The 26159-nt window shown below is 40.0% G+C and overlaps 2 protein-coding genes across 2 annotated transcripts in view; both read left to right on the forward strand.

The window, feature by feature from the left end:
• Positions 1-10395, forward strand: part of LOC139423503 (activating transcription factor 7-interacting protein 1-like) — a 56121-nt gene extending 45726 nt beyond the window's left edge. Inside the window, exons 14-15 of the mRNA XM_071175112.1 lie at positions 1758-1831; positions 9380-10395. Of these exons, the coding sequence (XP_071031213.1) occupies positions 1758-1831; positions 9380-9862 (557 nt within the window). The 3' untranslated portion in view covers positions 9863-10395. The remainder of the gene's footprint in view (positions 1-1757; positions 1832-9379) is intronic.
• Positions 1-26159, forward strand: part of LOC139424506 (myb/SANT-like DNA-binding domain-containing protein 4) — a 1073247-nt gene that overhangs the window by 667480 nt on the left and 379608 nt on the right. The gene's annotated exons all lie outside the window — the stretch shown is intronic.

The raw sequence follows: 26159 nt of genomic DNA on the forward strand, positions 1-26159 counted from the left end.
TAAGATTTTATGTTGTTACAGTTCATATGAGGAAATCAGTCAATTGAAATAAATTAATTCGGCCTTAATCTATGGATTTCACATGCTGGAAATACAGATATGCATCTGTTGGTCACAGATACCTTAAAACAGTGGGCCTCAGGATCTCTTCACAGTATTACTGTGCATTCAAATTACCATAAATAAAATGTAATTGTGTTCGTTGTCCGTAGCTTATGCCTTATGCCTTATGCCCATACCATATCCCCACTGCCACCATGGGGCACTCTGTTCACAACGTTGACATGAGCAAACAGCTTGCCCACACAACGCCATAAACAAGGTCTGCGGTTGTGAGGCCGGTAGGACATCCTGCAAAATCTCTAAAACAACGATGAGAGAAATTAACATAAAATTCTCTGGCAACAGCTCTGGTGGAAATTCCTGCAGGCAGCATGCCAATTGCACACTCCCTCAACTTGAGACATCTGTGACATTGTATTTTGTGACAAAACTGCACATTGCATGTATGGGAAATTTCTGGGATCTTTTATTTCAGCTCATGAAACATGGGACTAACACTTTACAAGTTGCGTTTTTATATATTTTTTCAGTATATGATTATGATGGTCATAATGCTTCTTGACAGGGTCATAAGCAAGCATAGTGGTGGGGCTGGCTGCATCATGTTATGAGTATGCTTGTCATTGGCAGGGACTAGGGAATTTATGGTAAAAAGAAACATACCTTTTTTTAATCCTAGAGGATAACCTGGTCCAGTCTGCTTTCCAACAGACACTGGGAGACCGTCACCTTTCAGCAGGACAATAACCTAAAACAAGTCCAAATATACACTGGAGTTGCTTACCAAGACAACGTTGAATGTTCCTGAGTGGTCTAGTTTCAGTTTTGACTTAAATCGGCTTGAATATCTATGGCAAGACTTGAAAATGGCTGTCTAGCAATGATCAACAACCAACTTGACAGAGCTTGAAGAATTGTAATAATAAAATAATGTGCAAAGCTCTTAGACTTACCAGAAATACTCACAGCTGTAATCTCTGCCAAAGGTGATTCTAACATGTATTGACTCTAATGAATACTCTAATCAAGATATGTTTTTTTTTTTTTTTAATTTATATATACAAATGTTAGAATTTTACTTCCACTTTCACATTTAGTATTTTGTGTAGATTGTTGACAAAAAAAAATACATCAATTTTAATCCCACTTTGTAACAGCAAAATATGGAAAAAGTCATGGGGTCATTTCTGAAGGCGCTGTAAAGTCTAAGATCTTTGATTGGCTGAGGCAGAATTTGTGACCGGAAATAATCAACGCCAGCTGGACTTGTTAGCATATGGCTAAGTGTGCCAGGATATCTAATTGGAATAGCTAACATGTAGCGTTCTATCACATGCAAGTACGTAGACCATTTTAAATTGCAGATGCGGAGTTGGACAAAAAGTTTACGTTTAAACATTTTCTAATGTTTATATATGGACCCCAGATCACCCTGATATTACTATAACACTCATTAGATTCAAATCTTAATTGATGGATGTTTTATGATTGTGCTCAGTCAGTTGACACAATTTAATAGAATTCCAAGGATATCAATTAGCCTATAAGTCAGCTCTGTCTATTTGCTCTGTAAAAGTGGTTTTGAGTAAAAGTTTGCATATTGTTTTTTTACTGAAAGAATCTTGTGATCAACGCAGATTTGAGGAGGGGATGCTTATTCTGTTATCTAATTTGACATTGTCCTCTCTTTACAGGCACAACATCAAGAGCATCTCCTCAACAGTCAGTTGGCGGTCCTCATCTGACAGTTCACTACCGCCCCCCTCTGGTGAGTTTGTTACCGCTGAATCTATTTCACATATTCATTTTTTTCTTTGATTCATTTGAGTTCCTATAACATTTTAATGTGTTAATTTCTCAACATTTTAATGAATACGAAACAAACACAACACAATTAAATACAAATAGGCAGCTCCTTGGCCACCTATATAAAGTAATGGCCTTGACCTTTAAAGATTTATCCTTACTTTTCATATTTAATATAGCTTTTGTAAAATAACATTAAAATATATTTTCTGTGTTGTACTGAAGGACATGTGTTTTTGTTACAAAGGTTACTAGAGGGTGAAATCATAAAATATTTCAGAGAGATTTACTGACCTCATCACATTGATAGTCTTCAATGGGTCTTCTTTGTGATGTCACACACTGTCACATGATTACCATCATGTGATGTGCTTTAAAATTGCTTTTTACCTTTGTTATACTGAATGACATTGATGAAGCGCAAAAGTCCGGACAAAAGTTGTTCAAGTTTTTAAAAAAAATTCCGATACAGTATGTCACCCATTACTCTATATATTTTTTGCACACACTAACACACACAAAAAAGATGGCGCCGACAGAGATGGTCGCCTTGCTTCAAATCCTTAGGAAACTGCAGTAATTTTGTTTTTTATGTATTATTTCTTACATTGTTAGCCCAGAAAATCTCAAGTGTTCTTACATACAGCCGGGAAGAACTATTGGATATAAGAGCGACGTCAACTTACCAACATTACGACCAGGAATATTTATTTCCCGAAGCGAATCCTTTGTTCGGACCCCCACCCTGGACATTGGATATAATCCCAGAGGCCGACCCAAAACATCGTTGTCACTGCAGGAGAGGCAGAGGGAGCGGCCTCCTGGTTAGACTTAGAATGGCGTGCACACCACTCACCGCTTCCGAGCATATTAGTCGCCAATGTCCAGTCTTTAGACAACAAGGTGGACAAAATTAGGGCATGAGTTGCCTTCCAGAGAGACATCAGATATTTTAACATTCTCTGTTTCACGGAAACATGGCTCTCGGGATATGTTGTCAGAGTCGGTACAGCCACCAGGTTTCTTCATGCATCACGCTGACAGAAACAAACATCTCTCTGGTAAGAAGAAGGGCGGGGATGTATGCCTCATGATTAACAACTCATGGTGTAACAATAACAACATACAGGAACTCGAGTCCTTTTGTTCACCTGACCTAGAATTCCATACAATCAAATGCCGACTGCATTATCTCCCAAGAGAATTCTCTTCGATTATAGTCACAGCCATGTATACCCCCCCCCCCCCCTCCCCCACTTCAATGGCCCTGAAAGAACTGCACTGGACTCTATGTAAACTGGAAACCATATATCCTGAGGCTGCATTTATTGTAGCTGGGGATTTTAACAAAGCTAATTTGAGAACAAGGCTATCTAAATTCTACCAGCACATTGACTGTAGTACCCGCTCGAGCTAAACACTGGACCACTGCTACTCTAACTTCCAATATGCATACAAGTTCCTCCCCCGCCCTCCCTTCGGCAAATCCAACCATGACACCATCTTGCTCATACCGTCCAATAGGCAGAACCTCAAATAGGGTGACGAGAACCATTCAACGCTGGTCTGACCAATCGGAATCCACACTTCAAGAGTGGGCTGGAAAATGTTCTGGGAAGCCTCAGACAATAACATATATTTATACGCCCAACTCGGTGAGCAAATTTATTAGGAAGTGCATTGGAGATGTTGTACCCATTGTGACTATTAAAACCTACCCCAACCAGAAACTGTGGATAGATGGCAGGAATCGCGCAAAACTCAAAGCGTGAACCACCGCATTCAACCATGGAAAGAGGTCAGGGAATATAGCCAAATATAAACAGTCTAGTTTTTCCCTCCACAAGGCAATTAAACAAGCGAAATGTCGGTGTAGGGACAAAATGGAGTCGCAGTTCAGTGGCCCAGACACAAGACGTATGTAGCAGGGTCTACAGGCAATTACAGACTACAAAAAGAAAACCAGCCACGTCACGGACACTGACGTCTTGCTTCCAGACAAGCTAAACACCTTCTTTGCCCGCTTTGAGGATAATACAGTGCCACCAACTCAGCCCGCTACCAAGGACTGCGGGCCCCCCACCTCTCCTTCTTTGTGGCCGACGTAAGACATTTAAATGTGTTAACCCTCGCAAGGCTGCTGGCCCAGATTCATATTCCATCTCTTTACATTTGTGTGTATAAGGTAGTGTGAATTTGTTATATTACGTGTTAGATATTACTGCACTGTCGGAACTAGAAGCACAAGCATTTTGCTACACTCGCATTAACATCTGCTAATCATGTGTATGTGACCAGATTTGATTTGAATTATGCTATGGGTGTTCATTTATATTTTTACGATTTAATTTCTACATTTTAAAAATACTTTTGTCATTAGAATTTTAACCCGGACAGTTACACTGAAGGACATTTTGACACTTTAAAGCTCAATAACTCCCTTAATTTAATAGTTTGCAACACAAATATTTATGTGTCAAAAGAAGGGTAAGAGTTGAGTGATTTAATATTATATTTATACATATTTATCTTATGTAAAATGAATGGCCTTCGGACACCAAATTTACACATCTCGTCTTTGGCCCATATATGTTTATGTATGAAATCCGTCCTTCAGTATCACGCTTTTGTCCTTTAGCACAACAAAAGTTTCATGTTATGACAAATGTCACCCATGATGCTGAATAACAGTAGCTTTGTTATCCCATGTTTTCACTAGTTTACAAAATGTAATCATGCAATTCATATTTACTTGTTGTATGAATACTGAATATTATAATTGTAAACTATTTTATGGCATTTTAAGGTATTTCAAGGAACATTATCTTTATACTGTAGATGTCATTGTCTAATAAGGAGAGTGCTACACGGCACAGACAAAAGATTAACGCAGATCCAGTTGTTAGGGAGGACAGACTAGCCAGAAGAAAAGCAAGGTATTGTTTTCATGGCTTCATGCTACTGTCAGCAACAGAATAGGATATAATAGGATATAAAGCTGGGTGGATAACACTTAACATTAAGTTGCGCTATTACACTGTAGTTAATGTTTTATTGCACTGCAGTTAAGGTATAACTGATGAATTATATTAGTTAATATAATATTACACACACAAATATGGATTAAAAATGGATTATGAATTATATTAGTTAAACGCTGCTTCACATTTGGGGCATTTTATGAAAAATTGAGACTGTACAAGTTTGAATTGAAGTAGTTTGATGGGCATTTTATCTATCTATTTTGTGTAGGTATCTTGAAATTGCATTTGTGTGCCTGCATTGAATAGAAATGTACCAGTTGCAGTGTAATAATGCATAATACTTAACTATCATGTAATATTGCAACTTAATGCAATGTAAAGTGTTTTCCGCAGGCTCAAATTATAGTAAAGTGATTATTATTAACTTTAGCAGTGAAATAGTAACAAAACATGTTTGGGAGAGGGAGTTGGTTTAACTTTTAAACTTTGATTAAGTGTTATCATTGTATAGCTTACTATTAATAGACTACTAATAACATTTCATGGATGCAAATCCTATTCTGTGCCCGTGTCATAAATATTACATTTTCATTTTTTAGCTATCAGAGAATAAAAAAGGTTGTCAAGCCTGATCATCCACCGATCCATACAATGACACACTCTGATGCTGAAAAAAATAGGGGAAAATTGAGATTAAATCAGAGGAGGTGGCGTGAAAAAAATAGAACAAATTATTGTGGTGATGAATTTAACTCCAGTGTCCACTGAAGGAAACTATTTTGAGCAGCCCCCTGAAATACTTGTACAACATGAACCTGCACCTCCAGAGCTGGAGCAACCATCTGAGTCCTTGACTCCAGAACTAGAGCAATCCCTGAGCCTCAATCTCAAACACTGGAGCAACCACTTGCTTCCTCTACTCCAGAAAAAGTGAAAAGGGTATCAAAGCGTTGCAAGTGGCTGCAAAAAAAAAAAACGAGAACTAAAGAAGAAAATTATCCAACTGGAAATGCAACTAAAACAATCGCAACAAAAAAGTGACAAATTACGAAAGGGCATGCAAAGGTCAAATAAATTCAAACGCAATCTAACTGAAAAATACAGGCCACGAGGGGAAAAGAAAATGTATTCCGTGAGGAAAACACTGGTCATTGCATTTCTTAGTAGAGATGAAAATAGTGGCCTTTTCTCAGGGAAGAAAGACACGGTCATGCAAAAGAAGATTCAGAGGCGCATACTCATGAAATCTCTAAAATAATGCCATGCAGAGTACAATTCAGAGGTGGATGGAACACTCGCTGTCATACAGACAGTTTTTACGACTGTGGCCACTTTACATTACAGAGCCGAAGGCACATGACCTCAACACCTGTGCATGTCTCGATCACGAGAATGTGAAACTTCTAGTTGACAGGTTGAGCCAAAGCGGGTTGCTGCAAACCTCAAGCGTTTCCGAGTTACTGTCTTCCATTGTCTGTGATCTCAAGAACAGGCAATGCATGTACCGTCTTTGTGCAAAGTTATGCTATGATGAAATAGAGCTGGTCCTACCTGAAGAGAATGTACTAATTTCCTGGCAACAGTGGCAAAGGGAGAAATCAAGCAATGGAGAAAGGTCATTCTCAAATTTTGTGAGAAAAAAAAACAGATGGGCAAGTGGCTCGATCTGGTTAAAAACTTAAACGAGTAACTGGATGCACTTGAGAGGCACCAGATTAACTGGCTGCACCAAGTTGAGCAGTGCCGAAACTTTAAAGACACACTTAAAGAACACAAGGTTGTAATCCACATGGACTTTTCTGAAAATTATGCATGTCAGCTGCATACAGAGGTTCAGGCTTTTCATTTTGGGGGCGGCCGTAAGAAGGCAACTATACACACAAGTGTTGTGTACACACCACAGGAATGCCAATCCTATGCCTCCATTTCAGAGTCCCTCCGGCATGACGAGCGTGCCGTGTGGACTCATCTGAAGCCTTTCTTGGATGATAGGAAGGGAAAAAAACATCCCCAACCACACTACATGCATGAGTGATGGCCCCGTCACGCAATATAGAAATAAAAATAATTTCTACCTCTTGAGCACGGTGTCATTTCTCATGGGTTTCAAATAGTTTTTTTTTTTTGAGAAGTCCCACGGAAAAGGTGCTCTTGATGGGGTCGGTGGTTCAATTAAACGTTGTGTAGATGAGTTTGTCAAAAAGGGCGGTGACCTCCAGAGCCCAAAGGAGCTCTACACCATGCTGGAGAATTTCTGGATTGAGGATGAGATTAACCGATTCTGATGAAGCAGTTCCAAATTAGTTGCCAGCTGTCAAATAAACCTTAAAAATCCACCAGATCATCGCAAAGGAACCTGGAATGATCCACCATCGAGAGGTGTCCTGCTTCTGCTCCCGAGCAGGTAACCCCTGTGAGTGCAATGCTCCAACAGAGGTGGACTTTCAGAACCAAAATGCAGAAGCAGAAGACAACCTGTCCCCAATGGTGAAACCACCAGAGGACTTAAAAGGAAAGTTCATAATAGTCAATTACGATTACCAGCCATTTGTTGGCCAAGTTTTGAAGGTTGTAGGAGAGGAGATGGAAATCAGTTGCATGCAACAAGCAGCTGAAAGAAATAATTAATTTGCGTGGCCCCAAGTTCAGGACATCACATACTACTTCAAGTCGGATGTCCAAGCAGTAATCTCCCAACCAGAGCCGTGTACTACAACACGAAGGAATTCAAAACTCTGCAACTCTGACTGGGAAATGTTTACAGAGCTTCATTAGTCCAAATTCAAAACTCTGCAACTCTGACTGGGAAAAGTTTACCAAATTCCAAGTTACACACCAGTTAGGCTACAGAATACTACATAGGCCTACACAAGAAAACGACCAACACAAGCAATCTAAAAATAAATCAATGTTTTAAAGATGTTATTGAATGATGAGTTCAATTTGAGAACGTTGATGAGTTCCATTTGATGTTCAAACAATGGATTTGGTTAATATTCTGATATATATTCAGAATACAGAAATGTTTTTTTTTTATGTTGGTGTAATAATTGTTTATGCATTTTCTTTCAAATGCCTGATGTAATGTCATGACATTACTTTGAGAACGATATCCACTGTTTCGTAATGATTTTAAGCAAAACTACAGTTTTTTGCCCAATGTTTATGGAATGTTTTTAATGAATGCTTTGTTTGAAATGTTCAATGCTGATTTAATCCTATGTGAATTAAATTGTACCTTGTGTCAGTTAAACTATGTTGTATAGTAAAACCCATGTTCTTTGTGTGTGGCGTATGAGTCATTTCTCTCTCTCTCTCTTTCTCTCTCTCATGGAAGAGATTTAAGTTTAGCTAGCCTGCACATTTTAAACATCTTATCCTGTTTTTTACACAGTTTTATAACAACAACAAAATAGCTAAAAGAAAAATACTATTTCTGCTACTAATAATAGTTGTTGCTTAAGGATCACATTTAATCAATATTTGAGAGCCATAGTGATATGTGTCATTCGGTGTAACAAAATATTGTCATACAGTATAACACCAGTATTTTATTAAAATCTTGCTTTTGTTGACTCAGAGAGACAAAAACAAATCTTAAAGGATGAAGTGAAAGATATTGTCATAGATTTTAGCATTTTTTTCAGTGTAAGGCAGGAAGTTTTGTAGAAAAAAACTTCAACAAATTGAATTGTACCCGTGACACAAAATATGTGGTATTCAAAAATAAAAGTGTCATTTTTTCTGGGTAGTTATATTTCTGCCAGTCTAAGCATGGATATATAATCTTGTGGAAAAATTGATGTGAAAAATGTATCACTAGCCACTTTAAACAATGGCACTTTTATATGTTTACATACCCTACATTACTCATCTCATATGTGTGTATATATACTGTACTCGATACCATCTACTGCATCTTGCCTATGCCGTTCTGTACCATCACTCATTCATTTATCTTTATGTACATATTCTTCATCCCTTTACACTTGTGTGTATAAGGTAGTTGTTGTGAAATTGTTAGGTTAGATTACTCGTTGGTTATTACTGCATTGTTGGAACTACAGTTAATGCTACACTCGCATTAACATCTGCTAACCATGTGTATGTGACAAATAAAATTTGATTTGATTTGAACTAGAAGCACAAGCATTTCGCGACACTCGCATTAACATCTGCTAACCATGTGTATGTGACAAATAAAATTTGATTTGTAATTTTGAGGGAAAAAAACAGTGTTGTACTGAATTACATTTTACTAGGGTACATTCATATGAATCACAAAAAAAATGAATTATTGGAATTATTATTATTCTGGAATATAACTAATATAAGGGTGTAGGTGACACTCCAATGAACATTAAAAAAAATACTTTTAGGAATTGTAATTGCTGTTTTATTTTTTTCCTACTTTGAAAACCTTTTACCTATATATTTTTATTTTTCGAAAGCTATACATTTGTGAAATGTTTTCCTGCATATTTCTTGCCCTAATTAATTTCCATCTCCTCTTGTTTCCCTCTAAGGACTCCCCATCCAAAGCACGCATGGGAAACAATACCACTCCAACCAAGCCCCCCCCTGTCACCCTGCCCCCGTTACCCTTGGCTCCCTTGCCTCCTGGCCGGCTACCCATGGAGGCCAACCAGACCACACCACCACAGCAGCCCCAGCTGAAGTTGGCCAGGGTGCAAAACCAGAATGGCATCGTCCTGTCCTGGTGCGTGGCAGAGACTGACCTGACCTGTGCAGGGGTGGAAAGCTACCACCTGTACGCGTACCACCAGGACAACGCTGGGTCGGCCGGGAATGGCCCTGGAGCGGGGCAGCACTGGAAGAAGATTGGGGAGGTGAAGGCACTGCCACTGCCCATGGCCTGTACCCTCACCCAATTTGTTTCTGGATCTACGTATTACTTTGCTGTCCGGGCCCGGGATGTGTACGGGCGCTTCGGGACTTTCTGTGAGCCGCAGTGCACTGACGTCATCAGCGCGACGACTCCTAGCTGAGCCAACCAGGAATGGAAAAAGCATTTCATGTGACAGGAAGTTGATAGCATTCCACCTGCTTCTTTTTTAAGGTGTTCTGGAGGACCCTGACTGAGATTGCTTTAGTGTTAACACTTGTGAACGTACACAAACACACACCATGAGAAAACATCTAAATGTACACTGTTGGACTCCAGACTACTCTGATTGGAGAAAGGATATGGCAACGGTTATCGTTGTGCCTATCGTTGTATATTCTTTGTGAGTTAAGCTATTGTACATAAGTGAATTGTTCCCCATGGCAGGTCAGATATTTATATGTTGACTTCTGTTACCCTTGTCCAGATGTTTTTATTATAATTTTTTTTTTTTTGGCTTTATAAAAAATAAGTAAAAGAAAATACATTTTAACGTTCACAGAAATTGCACAGGAATGCAACATCGGTGTTAGAACTTAAATGATGTTAGAACGATGATAGTAATTTTGTATGTATTGTCTGGTAACCAGACTTAATAGGAATGACAAATTCAATAAAACGTTTTATTGGAAAGTTTACATGTGTTGAGATTCATTTTGTTAGCCTGTGTTTACACAGCTGTCCCCATTACACAGCTGTACCCCAATCTTGTTGTCTGTTTTACATGTGACCCATATCATATTTGCGCGTTCTCACTGATGTAGCCTCTGAAATAGCCCGCAGACGCAATGCTCATTTACTGCCACAGTTCCTTTACATTTTTGGGTGATTGTCTTGTCGGCATTGAAATTGTATATGAATTGAGAACCACATACGAATATGGTAAGAATCGGAACAGATTCCATGTTTTTGCTGATGTTTACACAATTGGGAAAAGGTCAGATATGAATCGGATATGCCCATACATAATAATTTGTTGTGCTGTGTAAACCAGGCAGATTTCATGGCTGTGTTTGCACAGGCAGCCCAATTGTGTAAATTACAGTGGGGCAAAAAAGTATTTAGTCAGCCACCAATTGTGCAATTTCTCCCACTTAAAAAGATAGGAGAGGCCTGTAATTTTCATCATAGGTACACTTCAACTATGACAGACAAAATGAGAAAGATCACATTGTATGATTTTTAATGAATTTATTTGCAAATTATGGTGGAAAATAAGTATTTGGTCACCTACAAACAAGCAAGATTTCTGGCTCTCACAGATCTGTAACTTTTTCTTTAAGAGGCTCCTCTGTCCTCCACTTGTTACCTCTATTAATGGCACCTGTTTGAACTTGTTATCAGACACCTGTCCACAACCTCAAACAGTCACACTCCAAACTCCACTATGGCCAAGACCAAAGAGCTGTCAAAGAACACCAGAAATAAAATTATAGACCTGCACCAGGCTGGGAAGACTGAATCTGCAATAGGTAAGCAGCTTGGTTTGAAGAAATCAACTCTGGGAGCAATTATTTGGAAATGGAAGACATACAAGACCACTGATAATCTCCCTCGATCTGTGGCTCCACGCAAGATCTCACCCCGTGGGGTCAAAATGATCACAAGAACGGTGAGCAAAAATCCCAGAACCACACGGGGGGAGCTAGTGAATGACCTGCAGAGAGCTGGGACCAAAGTAACAAAGCCCATCATCAGTAACACACTACGCCGCCTGCGCCTGCGCTGCCAGACATGAGGGTAGGCAACAACATCTCCACCCCGCTGATCCTCAACACTGGGGCCCCACAAGGGTGCGTTCTGAGCCCTCTCCTGTACTCCCTGTTCACCCACGACTGCGTGGCCACGCACGCCTCCAACTCAATCATCAAGTTTGCGGACGACACAACAGTGGTAGGCTTGATTACCAACAACGACGAGACGGCCTACAGGGAGGAGGTGAGGGCCCTCGGAGTGTGGTGTCAGGAAAATAACCTCACACTCAACGTCAACAAAACTAAGGAGATGATTGTGGACTTCAGGAAACAGCAGAGGGAACACCCCCCTATCCACATCGATGGAACAGTAGTGGAGAGGGTAGCAAGTTTTAAGTTCCTCGGCATACACATCACAGACAAACTGAATTGGTCCACTCACACAGACAGCATCGTGAAGAAGGCGCAGCAGCGCCTCTTCAACCTCAGGAGGCTGAAGAAATTCGGTTTGTCACCAAAAGCACTCACAAACTTCTACAGATGCACAATCGAGAGCATCCTGGCGGGCTGTATCACCGCCTGGTACGGCAACTGCTCCGCCCACAACCGTAAGGCTCTCCAGAGGGTAGTGAGGTCTGCACAACGCATCACCGGGGGCAAACTACCTGCCCTCCAGGACACCTACACCACCCGATGTTACAGGAAGGCCATAAAGATCATCAAGGACATCAACCACCCGAGCCACTGCCTGTTCACCCCGCCATCATCCAGAAGGCGAGGTCAGTACAGGTGCATCAAAGCTGGGACCGAGAGACTGAAAAACAGCTTCTATCTCAAGGCCATCAGACTGTTAAACAGCCACCACTAACATTGAGTGGCTGCTGCCAACACACTGACACTGACACAACTCCAGCCACTTTAATAATGGGAATTGGTGGGAAATGATGTAAATATATCACTAGCCACTTTAAACAATGCTACCTTATATAATGTTACTTACCCTACATTATTCATCTCATATGCATACGTACAGTGCCTTGCGAAAGTATTCGGCCCCCTTGAACTTTGCGACCTTTTGCCACATTTCAGGCTTCAAACATAAAGATACAAAACAGTATTTTTTTGTGAAGAATCAACGACAAGTGGGACACAATCATGAAGTGGAACGACATTTATTGGATATTTCAAACTTTTTTAACAAATCAAAAACTGAAAAATTGGGTTTGCAAAATTATTCAGCCCCCTTAAGTTAATACTTTGTAGCGCCACCTTTTGCTGCGATTACAGCTGTAAGTCGCTTGGGGTATGTCTCTATCAGTTTTGCACATCGAGAGACTGACATTTTTTCCCATTCCTCCTTGCAAAACAGCTCGAGCTCAGTGAGGTTGGATGGAGAGCATTTGTGAACAGCAGTTTTCAGTTCTTTCCACAGATTCTCGATTGGATTCAGGTCTGGACTTTGACTTGGCCATTCTAACACCTGGATATGTTTATTTTTGAACCATTCCATTGTAGATTTTGCTTTATGTTTTGGATCATTGTCTTGTTGGAAGACAAATCTCCGTCCCAGTCTCAGGTCTTTTGCAGACTCCATCAGGTTTTCTTCCAGAATGGTCCTGTATTTGGCTCCATCCATCTTCCCATCAATTTTAACCATCTTCCCTGTCCCTGCTGAAGAAAAGCAGGCCCAAACCATGATGCTGCCACCACCATGTTTGACAGTGGGGATGGTGTGTTCAGCTGTGTTGCTTTTACGCCAAACATAACGTTTTGCATTGTTGCCAAAAAGTTCAATTTTGGTTTCATCTGACCAGAGCACCTTCTTCCACATGTTTGGTGTGTCTCCCAGGTGGCATGTGGCAAACTTTAAACGACACCATTAAGAAATGGCTTTCTTCTTGCCACTCTTCCATAAAGGCCAGATTTGTGCAATATACGACTGATTGTTGTCCTATGGACAGAGTCTCCCACCTCAGCTGTAGATCTCTGCAGTTCATCCAGAGTGATCGTGGGCCTCTTGGCTGCATCTCTGATCAGTCTTCTCCTTGTATGAGCTGAAAGTTTAGAGGGACGGCCAGGTCTTGGTAGATTTGCAGTGGTGTGATACTCCTTCCATTTCAATATTATTGCTTGCACAGTGCTCCTTGGGATGTTTAAAGCTTGGGAAATCTTTTTGTATCCAAATCCGGCTTTAAACTTCTTCACAACAGTATCTCGGACCTGCCTGGTGTGTTCCTTGTTCTTCATGATGCTCTCTGCGCTTTTAACGGACCTCTGAGACTATCACAGTGCAGGTGCATTTATACGGAGACTTGATTACACACAGGTGGATTGTATTTATCATCATTAGTCATTTAGGTCAACATTGGATCATTCAGAGATCCTCACTGAACTTCTGGAGAGAGTTTGCTGCACTGAAAGTAAAGGGGCTGAATAATTTTGCACGCCCAATTTTTCAGTTTTTGATTTGTTAAAAAGGTTTGAAATATCCAATAAATGTTGTTCCACTTCATGATTGTGTCCCACTTGTTGTTGATTTTCACAAAAAAATACAGCTTTATATCTTTATGTTTGAAGCCTGAAATGTGGCAAAAGGTCGCAAAGTTCAAGGGGGCCGAATACTTTCGCAAGGCACTGTATATACTGTACTCTATATCATCGACTGCATCCTTATGTAATACATGTATCACTAGCCACTTTAACTATGCCACTTTGTTTACATACTCACCTCATGTATATACTGTACTCGATACCATCTACTGTATCCTGCCTATGCTGCTCTGTACCATCACTCATTCATATATCCTTATGTACATATTCTTTATCCCCTTACACTGTGTATAAGACAGTAGTTTTGGAATTGTTAGTTAGATTAGTTGTTGGTTATTACTGCATTGTCGGAACTAGAAGCACAAGCATTTCGCTACACTCGTATTAACATCTGCGAACCATGTGTATGTGACAAATTAGATTTGATTTGATTTGATGTCCCCCTGCTTAAGCCCGTACATGTCCAGGCCCGTCTGAAGTTTGCTAGAGAGCATTTGGATGATCCAGAAGAAGATTGGGAGAATGTCATAAGGTCAGATGAAACCAAAATATAACTTTTTGGTAAAAACTCAACTCGTCGTGTTTGGAGGACAAAGAATGCTGAGTTGCATCCAAAGAACACCATACCTACTGTGGATCATGGGGGTGGAAACATCATGCTTTGGGGCTGTTTTTCTGCAAAGGGACCAGGACGACTGATCCGTGTAAAGGAAAGAATGAATTGGGCCATGTATCGTGAGATTTTGAGTGAAAACCTCCTTCCATCAGCAAGGGAATTGAAGATGAAACGTGGCTGGGTCTTTCAGCATGACAATGATCCCAAACACACCGCCCGGGCAACGAAGGAGTGGCTTCGTAAGAAGCATTTCAAGGTCCTGGAGTGGCCTAGCCAGTCTCCAGATCTCAACCCCATATAAAATCTTTGGAGGGAGTTGAAAGTCCGTGTTGCCCAGCAACAGCCCCAAAACATCACTGCTCTAGAGGAGATCTGCGTGGAGGAATGGGCCAAAATACCAGCAACAGTGTGTGAAAACCTTGTGAAGACTTACAGAAAACGTTTGACCTTTGTCATTGCCAACAAAGAGTATATAACAAAGTATTGAGATAAACATGAGTTATTGACCAAATACTTATTTTCCACCATAATTTGCAAATAAATTCATTTAAAATCCTACAATGTGATTTTCTGGATTTTTTTTTCCTCATTTTGTCTGTCACAGTTTAAATGTACCTATGATGAAAATTACAGGCCTCTCTCATCTTTTTAAGTGGGAGAACTTGCACAATTGGTGGCTGACTAAATACTTTTTGCCCCACTGTATTTGCAAAAAAAGCTGATCTGGTCAAAAAGCTGGTAAAAAAAAAACAATTAAAATATCAGAATTGGTCTGCCTGTGTAAACGCAGCCATAGAATCGGATCTTTTCACTTCCAATTTCAATTTTACCACCTCTATATGTGGATCTCAATCCTGATTCAAACCATATCCTCCATATGCGACCTCTGTCTGGACGCTCAGATTCTTTTGATCTGAAGTGTTATTTTTTGCACATGACCTGCCATTATCATGACAATCACCCCAAAATGTAAAGGAACAGTGACAGGAAATGAGCATTGCATCTGTGTGCTATCCGGGATCCTTGGGACTACTTCAGAGGCTACATCAGTTTGAACATGCAAATCGGATGTGGGTCGCATGTAAAACTGAGTAAACAAAAGGAAAAACGATTGGATGTAGAATGAAAGTCAGATTTGGGTTTTTAGAGTGGCTGTTAAAACACAGCCTTCGTGTCATAGCTTTATGTAGTGTACTGAAGTTGTCATTGATTGCTTTTATTACATACCATTATGCATTCAATTGATTCAGTATTAGTCAATGTTGCAAGGAATTACTTGCATTGCAGACCAATATTCATGTTTCTTTCTCTCCAGACGACAATCTGACATTAGGCTAATCTTATGGCACCTGGAGGTACTTTTATAGACGTTTCCTGTCAGCAGCTAAAGAGATCCGGAGGGTGGCAGCCATTCAGAAATGCACCAATAAAGCTGTCATTATCCAACACTGACACCAGCTTCCATGACCATCCCTCTCCTCACATGATCTACAAGAGTGGCACTTAAGGTATGAAAGGCTGACTGACACTTGTGTGTTTCCCGCCCTATTGTCCTGTATATGAACATGTGATATGAATAAAGCACTGCACGACATGAGGATGTTCTATTCCAGAAGCATGATAAGATTCCACAGCTGGTGCTTTGGAGTGCTCAAAGAATTCTCAGACAAGCTGTGAAGTTGGGAGGTCAGGAATAAGGTGTTTATTAGGTTTTATATTTGTAAGCCTAGCTGTCGGTATTTAACATAGAGATAGATAGAGGACTCCTCTTTATATCTGCGCCATTATAGCATCTGTGACAGCATGGGCAGAGCCATTGAGGCTACAACCCATAGGAATCCCCACCCAGTTGACTACTTTAACTTCTTGACGCACCCATCTCGTTAGCGGGATCATTTTCATCAACACCCGCTGCAGCGCGCCAAATTAAATTACTAAACATATTTAATTTTCATTAAATCACAAGTGCAATATAGCAAAACACAGTTTAGCTTGTTGTTAATCCACCTGGCGTGTCAGATTTCAATACAGCTTTTCGGCGAAAGCATAACAGGCGTTTATGTAATAACATCTCTCTCAGTAGACAAAATATTACAAACACCTAGCAGCCAAGTAGATTGGTCACGAAAGTCAGAAAAGCAATAGATTAAATTGCTTACCTTTGATGATCTTCGGATATTTGCACTCACGAGACTCCCAATTACACAATAAATGTTCCTTTTGTTCCATAAAGATTATTTTTATATCCAAAATACCTCCATTTGTTTGGCACGTTATGTTCAGAAATCCACAGGCTCGAGCGGTGACGACATCGCAGATGAAAATTCCAAATAGTACCCGTAATGTCCACAGAAACATGTCAAACGTTTTTATAATCAATCCTCAGGTTGTTTTAAAAATATATAATCGATAATATATCAACCGGGACTGTCTCTTTTTCAATAGGAGAGGGAGAGACAATGGCTGCCCCACTTTGTTGCGCAAGCAAATCTCTGCGAACACCCAGCTATCCACTGACGCGATGTTATCTTTCTTGCTAATTTTTCAAAATAAAAGCCTGAAACTATGTCTAAAGACTGTTGACACCTTGAGGAAGCCATAGGAAAAGGAATCTGGTTGATATCCCTTTAAATGGAGCGAAGGCAGGCTATGGAACATGGAGCTTTCAAAAAGATGCCACTTCCTGGTTTGATTTTCCTCAGGTTTTCGCCTGCAATATCAGTTCTGTTATACTCACAGACAATATTTTGACAGTTTTGGAAACGTTAGAGTGTTTTCTATCCTAATCTGACAATTATATACATATTCTAGTTTCTGGGCCTGAGAAAAAGACAGTTTTTTGCCAAAAACAAAAATCCTGCCCCCTACACTCAATAAGTGATGGTGGAAGCCCTCAATGGCGGTGCCCATGCTAAAATGGCCTTTTGGCCACTAGAGACCTCTATCTTTCTCTATGGGCATTTACCCCCTCGTCACAGCTTTTATGTCTAGAGTCCAACCATAGGTTAGTTAGCCTACACAATCACAGTCCATATCATATGACTAAACTCAGATGGGATAATCTGGTAAATAAAGGTAGCATAGGCTATATTTACACAGGAAGCCCAATTCTGATATTTTGCCCAATTATTGGCAAAAGATATGATCTGATTGGTCAAAAGACCAATTAGAGTCAAAAGATCAGAATTGGGCTGCCTGTGTAAAGGCAGCATAGATGGAGATCCATCTTAAATTGGCAAGAGGAAAAATGAGTCAATTACATAGGAAAATCTTGACCTACATTTTGACTGCAATCTTCTCATCATTCTCATTCTTCACAGCTAAACTGTCAGAATTCCTGCCATGATGAGCCTACTAAGTCAAACAGCAAAAGCACAAAGCACTTTTAGATTGATCCCACAGAAGTTTCTGCTACAAAATTGTGCCTGGGAGCTTTGTAGTAAATTGATTCAGAAAACCTAATAATGACATTGTTTTAATTTCCCTTCGTCAACATCTTCAGTAAATATAGCTAGGTAAGTTAGTATTTCCATGATACTGGTGAGTTTACCTCAAGTTTACTGCATGTGTAGAGCACACATTTTCAGAAGTATTTAGCCCATTCCTCCTTTTGAACTTGCTAGCATATCTTCCATATTTCCAAAATATTTTTTATAATACAGTCCATGAGTACAGCAAAACACTAGCCTATTGTTGTTTTTACTTTGTGGTTTGATTTTTATTTCCAAGAGAGGAAGTCCTCAAATGATGGTGAGTTCTCACCATTTAGGCCCATAGGCTACTTTGCCATGTCCACTTATCTCACTCCAGATCGTCAGTGTTGTTCATCAAATGTTTTATTTATTTATTGAAACAGAGGCGTCATGCCCATAGAGGGCACAGGGGCATGTGCCCCCCTCAGATTTGTCCTGTTTTAAAATGTTTCAATAAAACAATTTATACAAATATGTTTTTGTTTATTTAGTTGTTGTCATTTCTCTGTAATACTGCCAGCCACCTAGCAATTTTATGAAGATTACTTTAGCTAGCCCAGGTAAGTCCCCAATCTCTCAACCTCATAACCAGCTACCAAGCCATTTCAGGCTATCAATCGAGTTATAGTAACTAGCTTGTCTAACTATCTTAGCTGGCAAGCCTGCTGGCAATGTTGGTAGACTTTAGAAAAGCAAGCAATTACTAAATGTACTGAATAAGACTCAATCTTTTATGCAGATTTTATCAGCGATGCAGAAAAGCATATTTAGTTTCTTTAAAAAAAGATCACCACCAGTCAGGAGGATACAGGCAGCTCAGGAGTTATGCTTAGATATACAGGAAAATATACATATATATTTTGTTACATAGAATTAAGCATAATGATTAGGGCTCTAGATTGCAGGAAAAGGCTTTATCAGGTGTTAGAAACAGACTTCCTCAAGTACTTTGTGCCCACACAGATCTTTAGGGGTGCATGACGCCCCTGAACACGATGTTAGTTTAAAAAAAAAAATGTCAGGTAGCAGGTGTTCATTATCAACAATAGGGGGAGCCATTCTCCTTATTATATTAGATTTTCCTAGACATTTGTTGCAAATGAGAACCTGCATCCCTTTAATTCGAAATCCTATAGAGGGACCCACCTCCACACATCTCTCCCCCTCCCTCTCCCTTCCTCACTCCCTTCCTTCCTCTCTCTCTCTCTCTCTCTCTCTCTCTCTCTCTCTCTCTCTCTCTCTCCCCCCCCTCCCTCCCTCCCTCTCCCCCTCTCTGGTCTCTAGTAGAGGAGGGGGTGGACAGCGAGTCAGCGCACTTTGAGATCTACGTTCTAAGGCAGATGGAGGTGCCAGTTGTACGTTGTCTCTAGCTCTGGGTAGTACCTCAGCATGCTGCCTGTTTGACACGTTTAACAGTTGTCCTGGAGAAGGCTTTACGTCTTAAATAACTGGAAATTCTCCTGGTTTTGGCGGAAAAGGAAGAGAAGAAGAAGATTTGTAACAGTTGGAGAAATTACTGATAACCCTCCTCTCAGCTCACACAAACCGCCAAAACGGAAGGCTTTGGAGTATTCAATTTTTTTTTCCGTTGTATGTTTTTTCTCTTCCTTATCGTGGTGCTGGGAGGTGCTTCATCTTTTCATATATTCGCTCTCTCCATCATTTGCCTCCTCATTTATTTCTCCATCTACCTGCTGTACAATTTCCTATATTTATGAGTGAGAGAGAGAGGAGGGGGAGTTTTTATTTTTATTTTGAGACTTTTTTTCTTTCCCTTTTTTTCTTTCCTGTCTCTTTCCTCTCTCCCTCCTCACCATTCCATCCTTTTCGATCCTTATTCCTTTCCTTCTCTCCTCTACCCTTTTCCACCAGTTCTCCACAGCACATTCCTCTCCCTCTCTTTCTCTGTCTTTAAACTCAGATGTAAATTAACTTGGACTGAATTTTTTAAAGAAAGAGACAACTAAACAGCAACTCTTCATCAATGACTCCTTTTCCCCCATTTCCCTTCTCTTCCTCCTTTGGTCCTTCCTCACCCACATCCTATGCATCACAATTTTGCGGGATTCTTAAATTGGTAACTCTAGGTAGGTTTACTATTGTTTAGTGTCTGTCTATCTGTCTGTCTGTGTGTGTATTTGTGTGTGCTTTACGTATACATAAAACACACATACACACACACTCACACACTAAACTATGGTGAAAAGGAGAGAGATTATATCTGGTACTCATATTCAGTTGATGTTGGTCTCACAATTCTCCCATGCCCATTCTTTCGCTGCGTCAGTTCAGTCAAACTTCATCCATTTTTAATTGTTGTCTTTGAGGAATACAGTTATCTATCTTGGCGTTTTCTCTGTCTCACCTTATACATTGCATTTCTCATATGTACCTGATGCCATTTTGATTCTTAATTGGAAGATTAGCACAAAATGACTACGTTTTCCCTGAAGTTTTGACTTGTGATTTAGCAAACTATGTATTTGGACAGAAACTTGAAAACTGCCAGTGTTGGGTAAGGTATTATTGGACCCCTATGGTTATTTCTGGTTGTTTGGCACATCACAATTAATGTTTGATTTTCAATTTCTTTCATTCAACTGGTCCATCATCTGTATTTAGCTTTCTCACCCCCACCCACCCACTTGCCCCCCCCCCCCTCCCTCTCCATGAATTATTGACACGCACACATTACCCAAAAGTAATAAACTTCCCATACCAATTTCCCTTTTAGTATTCAATTCCATTTGTTTCTGCATCCCCCTCCTTATTTCGGTTTGATGTTTTTTCAACTAGAATGGACAGTTCTCCATGAATTGTCTCTGGAGCTGTTTCTTCCCCTTCCTTGTATTTCACCTCTCCTGTATCTCAAAAGGCACGTAAATCAGGAAAGACTTCCGGGCTTAGTTGTTGAAAAGTAGATTAAAAAGCTTGTAAAGCCTTGGCTTGCGACACATCTGAAGAACACTGTTCACAGTGTGTGTGTAGGTTTGAAATAGTGACAGACTGATAGACAGATAAGAATAGAAATCAGTAGGAGAAGAATGTTGTTCATCTCATTGCTCTCCATCTCTCTCTGTCAAATTCCCCTCTTTTTTTATGATGTTTCTTCTCAGCATCTGAGTTGTATGTCTTATGGGAGGTCCCTTTTCAATCATCAACATCACCAGTTCATCCAAAATAAGTTATTAATGTAGCCCTTGTGTGTCCATTGGGAACACACACACACACACACACACACACGCACAGTTTATGGCAAACAATTTCAATCAATAGCATTCACATCTTCAACTTTTGTCTTTTTTCTTCTTCTTGTGGATTGAAAAGGGGGTTCAATTCAAACAAACACCCCATGTTTATTGCTTTGAGCGGGATTTCACCATGAAGGACTAAGGAACCCACACCACATTTTGTGTTTTCAAGTGGCAGCTCTGTCTTTACTGTTGTCCCACTCCTCTGATCACCACTAAATTAATAATGAGTTACAGACAAGAGTTAAATAGGTGAGTAGTGGATTGAACTGTGTGTGTGTCCGTGCCTCTGCTTGCATGTATGGTGTGTGTGCTTGCATGCGTGTGAGAGAGAGTATAAGTGTGTGTGCTTGCAGGCGTGTGAGAGAGAGTATAAGTGTGTGTGCTTGCAGGCGTGTGAGAGAGAGTATAAGTGCGTGTGTGTGTTGTGCACACTAGCATGTAGGGTTGTCTGTGTGTGTATTCCGGATGAACTTTGATTAGTAGGTTACGTTCTAACGGGGTGTACAGTATCCTTTTAGATCTATCCTCACCACACTGTCTTATCACAGCTTCTGATTTTAATAAGTGTTCTATACATTTACCCTCTACATGAACTGTACTGTATAGAACAGCTCTTTGTGTCATCCAGGGTTGCCCAACTGCTGGCCTGCAGGCCGAATTTGGCCTGGAGGTGGTTTGATTTGGCCCCCCAAGTTTGAGCTAAAACACATAAAAGACTGTAAAAACACCAGGAAATGATCTCCAAGTGATTTGAATTTTGGAACGCATTTCCCAGGCGTAGAGAGACACGTGATCATATATAAATATAAGCAAGGTTTGAAAATGTTATGTTTTAGTCAAATATTATATCTGTTTGGGCTTCTTGCAGTCAATTTGCTGTCTAGGAATGATTTGTAATTATGTTCCGGCCCCCCGACCATCCGCTCAAGAATCGTCCCACGGCTGGATCTAGTTGATGATCACTGATGTGGTCTTTAGGCCTGCCCCTCCTCTCCTGTCCATCTAAACACATTGTTTTGTGTCTATATATAATGCACATGCACAGTAGGCTACAATACAGAGTGATACTGTTCATGTATAGATGTAGGATCCTAATTTGATCACTTTTGTTGCTGAGAAATATTGAGCTTTGTGATTTACATCAATTCACTGAAACCCCACGCTGACAAAGTTATATAAACTATATTGTACTTTTCATGTAGCTTGCTTTTGGCCAGTTTAATAACCTAACCACCGATCAAGCAACATTATGGACTAAACGTTGCTGCAGGATTATTTTTGCTGTGGCAATATAGGTCAAATTAAGATCCCTGGTCTAGTATGGCTGCATTGTCTTGTTGGTTTGATCTATTTATCTTCATAGGGCACGATTCTGACCCGAGTTAAGTGTGTGTAAATTAACGTAATTCCCTTTTTATGTACCTTTCTCTCTATTAAGCATGAGAATAGTGTGCTGTTCACCTGCTGTTCATTTTGGATGGAGATGGAATAAATGAAGGTACAGCAGAGGTGTCTACAGATACACCGTATTCTGACCTTGATTTAATTCCCTAATAATTCCACCACCTTTACGCATAAGGAAACCATGAATAAGGTCTAGCGAACCTACCGGTTCCAAGTGGAAAAAGCATCTACTTCATGCACTGTAATTTACAATTAGATAAGATCTATTGATAAGAGCTATGTACAGTGCATTCAGGAGGCTCCCGAGTGGCGCAGCGGTCTAAGGCACTGCATCTCAGTGATAGAGGCGTCACTACAGACCCTGGTTCAATTGCAGTCTGTATCACAACCGGCCGTGATTGGGAGTCCCATAGTGCTGCACACAATTGGCCCAGCGTCGTCCGGGTCAGGGTGTGGTGCAGGCCGTCATTGTAAATAAGAATTTGTTCTTAACTGACTTGAAAAGTTAAATATAGGTTCAATAAAATAAATAAATAACTCAATGTGGAAAAAGTCAAGGAGCTGATAGATTTGAGATTTTTAGGCCTATAATGAAGACTAAGTCTTAAATATATGCCCGTATTTTTATAATGTAAAATATTAGCCACTATCATTATCAACTTTCAGTAAGCCGAATAACAACACATATTCAACTGCCAATTTACTGTTAGTTCCCTTCAGTTGGTATTCTCTACATTATCATTCCATTAAATGACTTTGTTTTGTTTACCTACATTAGAATCCTCTGCAAACGATGTCACAGCTTTTTGGTTGTTGCTGATCTTAAGCCTTCCCTTTAAATACGGCGTGGCTTTAAGTTTGAACTTTTTTGACGGACATATATGATGTCTTCACTATAGTACAAATAAAGAAAACCCCTTGAATGAGTAGGTGTGTCCAAACTTTTGACTGGTTCTGTATATAATAAATGACATGTAGGCTCGTTAAATCGTTATGGAGCGGGCAGACCAAGCCTCGACATTTTGAACCCGACGCATTGTGAAATACTTGGCTGTGTCATCACACAGTTCCATGGTTAGTGCAGGCAGTAGATGAGGGTATAACCTACTATTGTGCAGTGTTCTCCCTATTATAATTCTATGTACAGTAATCTTCCAACATTACCATGGCTTCATGAACTGAATGTGGCAATTTTCAGAATGAATCAAACCACCGTTTTCTTTCTTTCGCTCACGAAGGCTCTCCAAACCAGTATTTTTTTATGATTCATAAATACTTTCCTAAGTTAAATAATATACAATATCAGAGCATTTTTAAATCTACAAATTGCATATATTTAGATGGCTTTCCTTCATTGATCCCTAATATTCTAAACCCGTTCGATATATTCTGTTGTGTCCGTCAACAAAATTCAAACTTAAAGCCACGCCGTATTTAAAGGGATGGCTTAACATAAATGTACTGACAACCATATTGAATAAAAACTATACAAGAAACTCTGTTGGCCAGCAAGTGGGAGGGTTTTCAGCAGTTTAATTACATTTATTGAGTGTGCGCAAGGGAACCACGCTTGCAAAGCCCGTTACGCACCTTCATAAGGTAAGTCTGAATACCAAGTGCATAGGAAAGGCGTGCTTAACGAATACGTCATTTCCTAAGTCGGAATCGGGCCCATATAGCCTAGCCTATGTCTGTTATGTACAATACAGAGTGTACAGGTCATTTGACTGTCCTTTTGCAATTGGGTCCGTTGTGGCTGCATTATGGCTTGTTTCGATTTGGTTTTAGTTCAGTATCTCTATCTTATTATGATATTTTCAGATACTTAGCTATATTTCCTCCCATGTTTCCCCTTACATTCAACTGTCTGTGTGATGAATCTGTTTAAATGAGTGATACAGTGAATCATACACCAGCCAGGGCGTGCTTGGTCCTCTTTGAGGCCCCCTAAAGTGTTGATTTCAGGCTGCATCATAGGATTCCCGTGGTGGTTCACTGTAGGCTTGAGTGTCCTAATGCCATTTGTTGTTTTTCTTTTCCATAGAAAGATGACAGGCACTACCCCATATGCCTATTAGTCATTTCTGAGAAATTCACTTAAGCTTCTAATGGAGATGGGGTCTAAAATGGAGGTTGGTGCATGGTGAAAACTGTGCTTGTGAATGTAATTCATATTCCCCCAAAATGTGAAATTCTTGGCTTGCTTTTGTTTATTTTGATATTAGAGGCAGCATATATAACTACCACAGCTCCTACTTAGTCATTACCCAAGACCTAAGTATTGATCAACTAACTTTCATGTTATCTACAATTCTACAAAATTTCATATACTGTAGTATCAAATCTGATTCTTATCTGAAGTGGTTGAAGTCAATCGGTTGCAAAGTTTAAGTCAATGTCAGATGTTAGTGGATGTGAGATATAATTTTAAGTCCAGACTTTCCTTTACGAAGGCCTTGGATGAAGCTTTTTGAACTAATTTTCCTTCCTAGTCCTCCATCTCAATCATTAGAATAAAAGTAGTCTCTCAAAGTTACAGCGCGTTGATGTTCATTGAGTATAGTGTACAGTGGACCCAAGCAGTCTGAATGATTTAGGTAGGCTTTTAACCCAGCACAGTGAGGAGGGATGACACTACGCTTGGAGAGTGAGCTCTTATTACTATTTATAATACACAATGTTCCTCCCAGGTAAATTTTTTGACAATGTCTCTGTCTCAAATGGCACCCTGTTCCCTATATAGTACACTACCACTGACGAGGGCCCACAGGGGTTTGTCCGAAAGTAGTACACTGTATAGGTGATAGGGTGCCATTCGGAACTCAGACAATGTCTTCCTGTCTCTAACTCACAAAGGGCACCCATCCAGCCCTCCATCTCAGTTCTAAAGGATTAATGCTATATCAAAGCATGGTGAGATTATGTTGCTGCATTTGAGAGACATGGCTAGGCTAGCCTATACGTTCAATTTGTGACATTTTTGGTCAATTCTGTAAAGACATGATAATGGCTTGCATTTACTGTATGTAGGCTATAGACCTAGCACTTTTTATTGAGTCTCAAAGTGATTGACATTGAATGCCAGTAACTCACATATTTCCTTTATCATATGCTATGCGTTCCATTTTTGAAGGGGGCAAAGGAAGTTATAATTATGTATTTAGCAATGAGACTCCAATCTGCTGCCTTTTCCAGATAGATATTAATAATCCGTAGTTTTGTTTAACCCATTTTACTATCACCACAATATATCATATTGTATATTTCTGAATAATTGTCTTTGAAAGACGTTGTTTGATTGTAGTGAGGCTAGGGCTGGCCGGCTTACTTGCATGTGGTACAGTATTTAATTGCCGAAGTGTGCGTATGTTTCTTTGAGCCCAATACATCATTTGCACTATTAATGTAA

This window comes from Oncorhynchus clarkii, chromosome 13 (genome assembly GCF_045791955.1).
Source record: "Oncorhynchus clarkii lewisi isolate Uvic-CL-2024 chromosome 13, UVic_Ocla_1.0, whole genome shotgun sequence".
NCBI classification, from domain to species: Eukaryota; Metazoa; Chordata; class Actinopteri; order Salmoniformes; family Salmonidae; genus Oncorhynchus; species Oncorhynchus clarkii.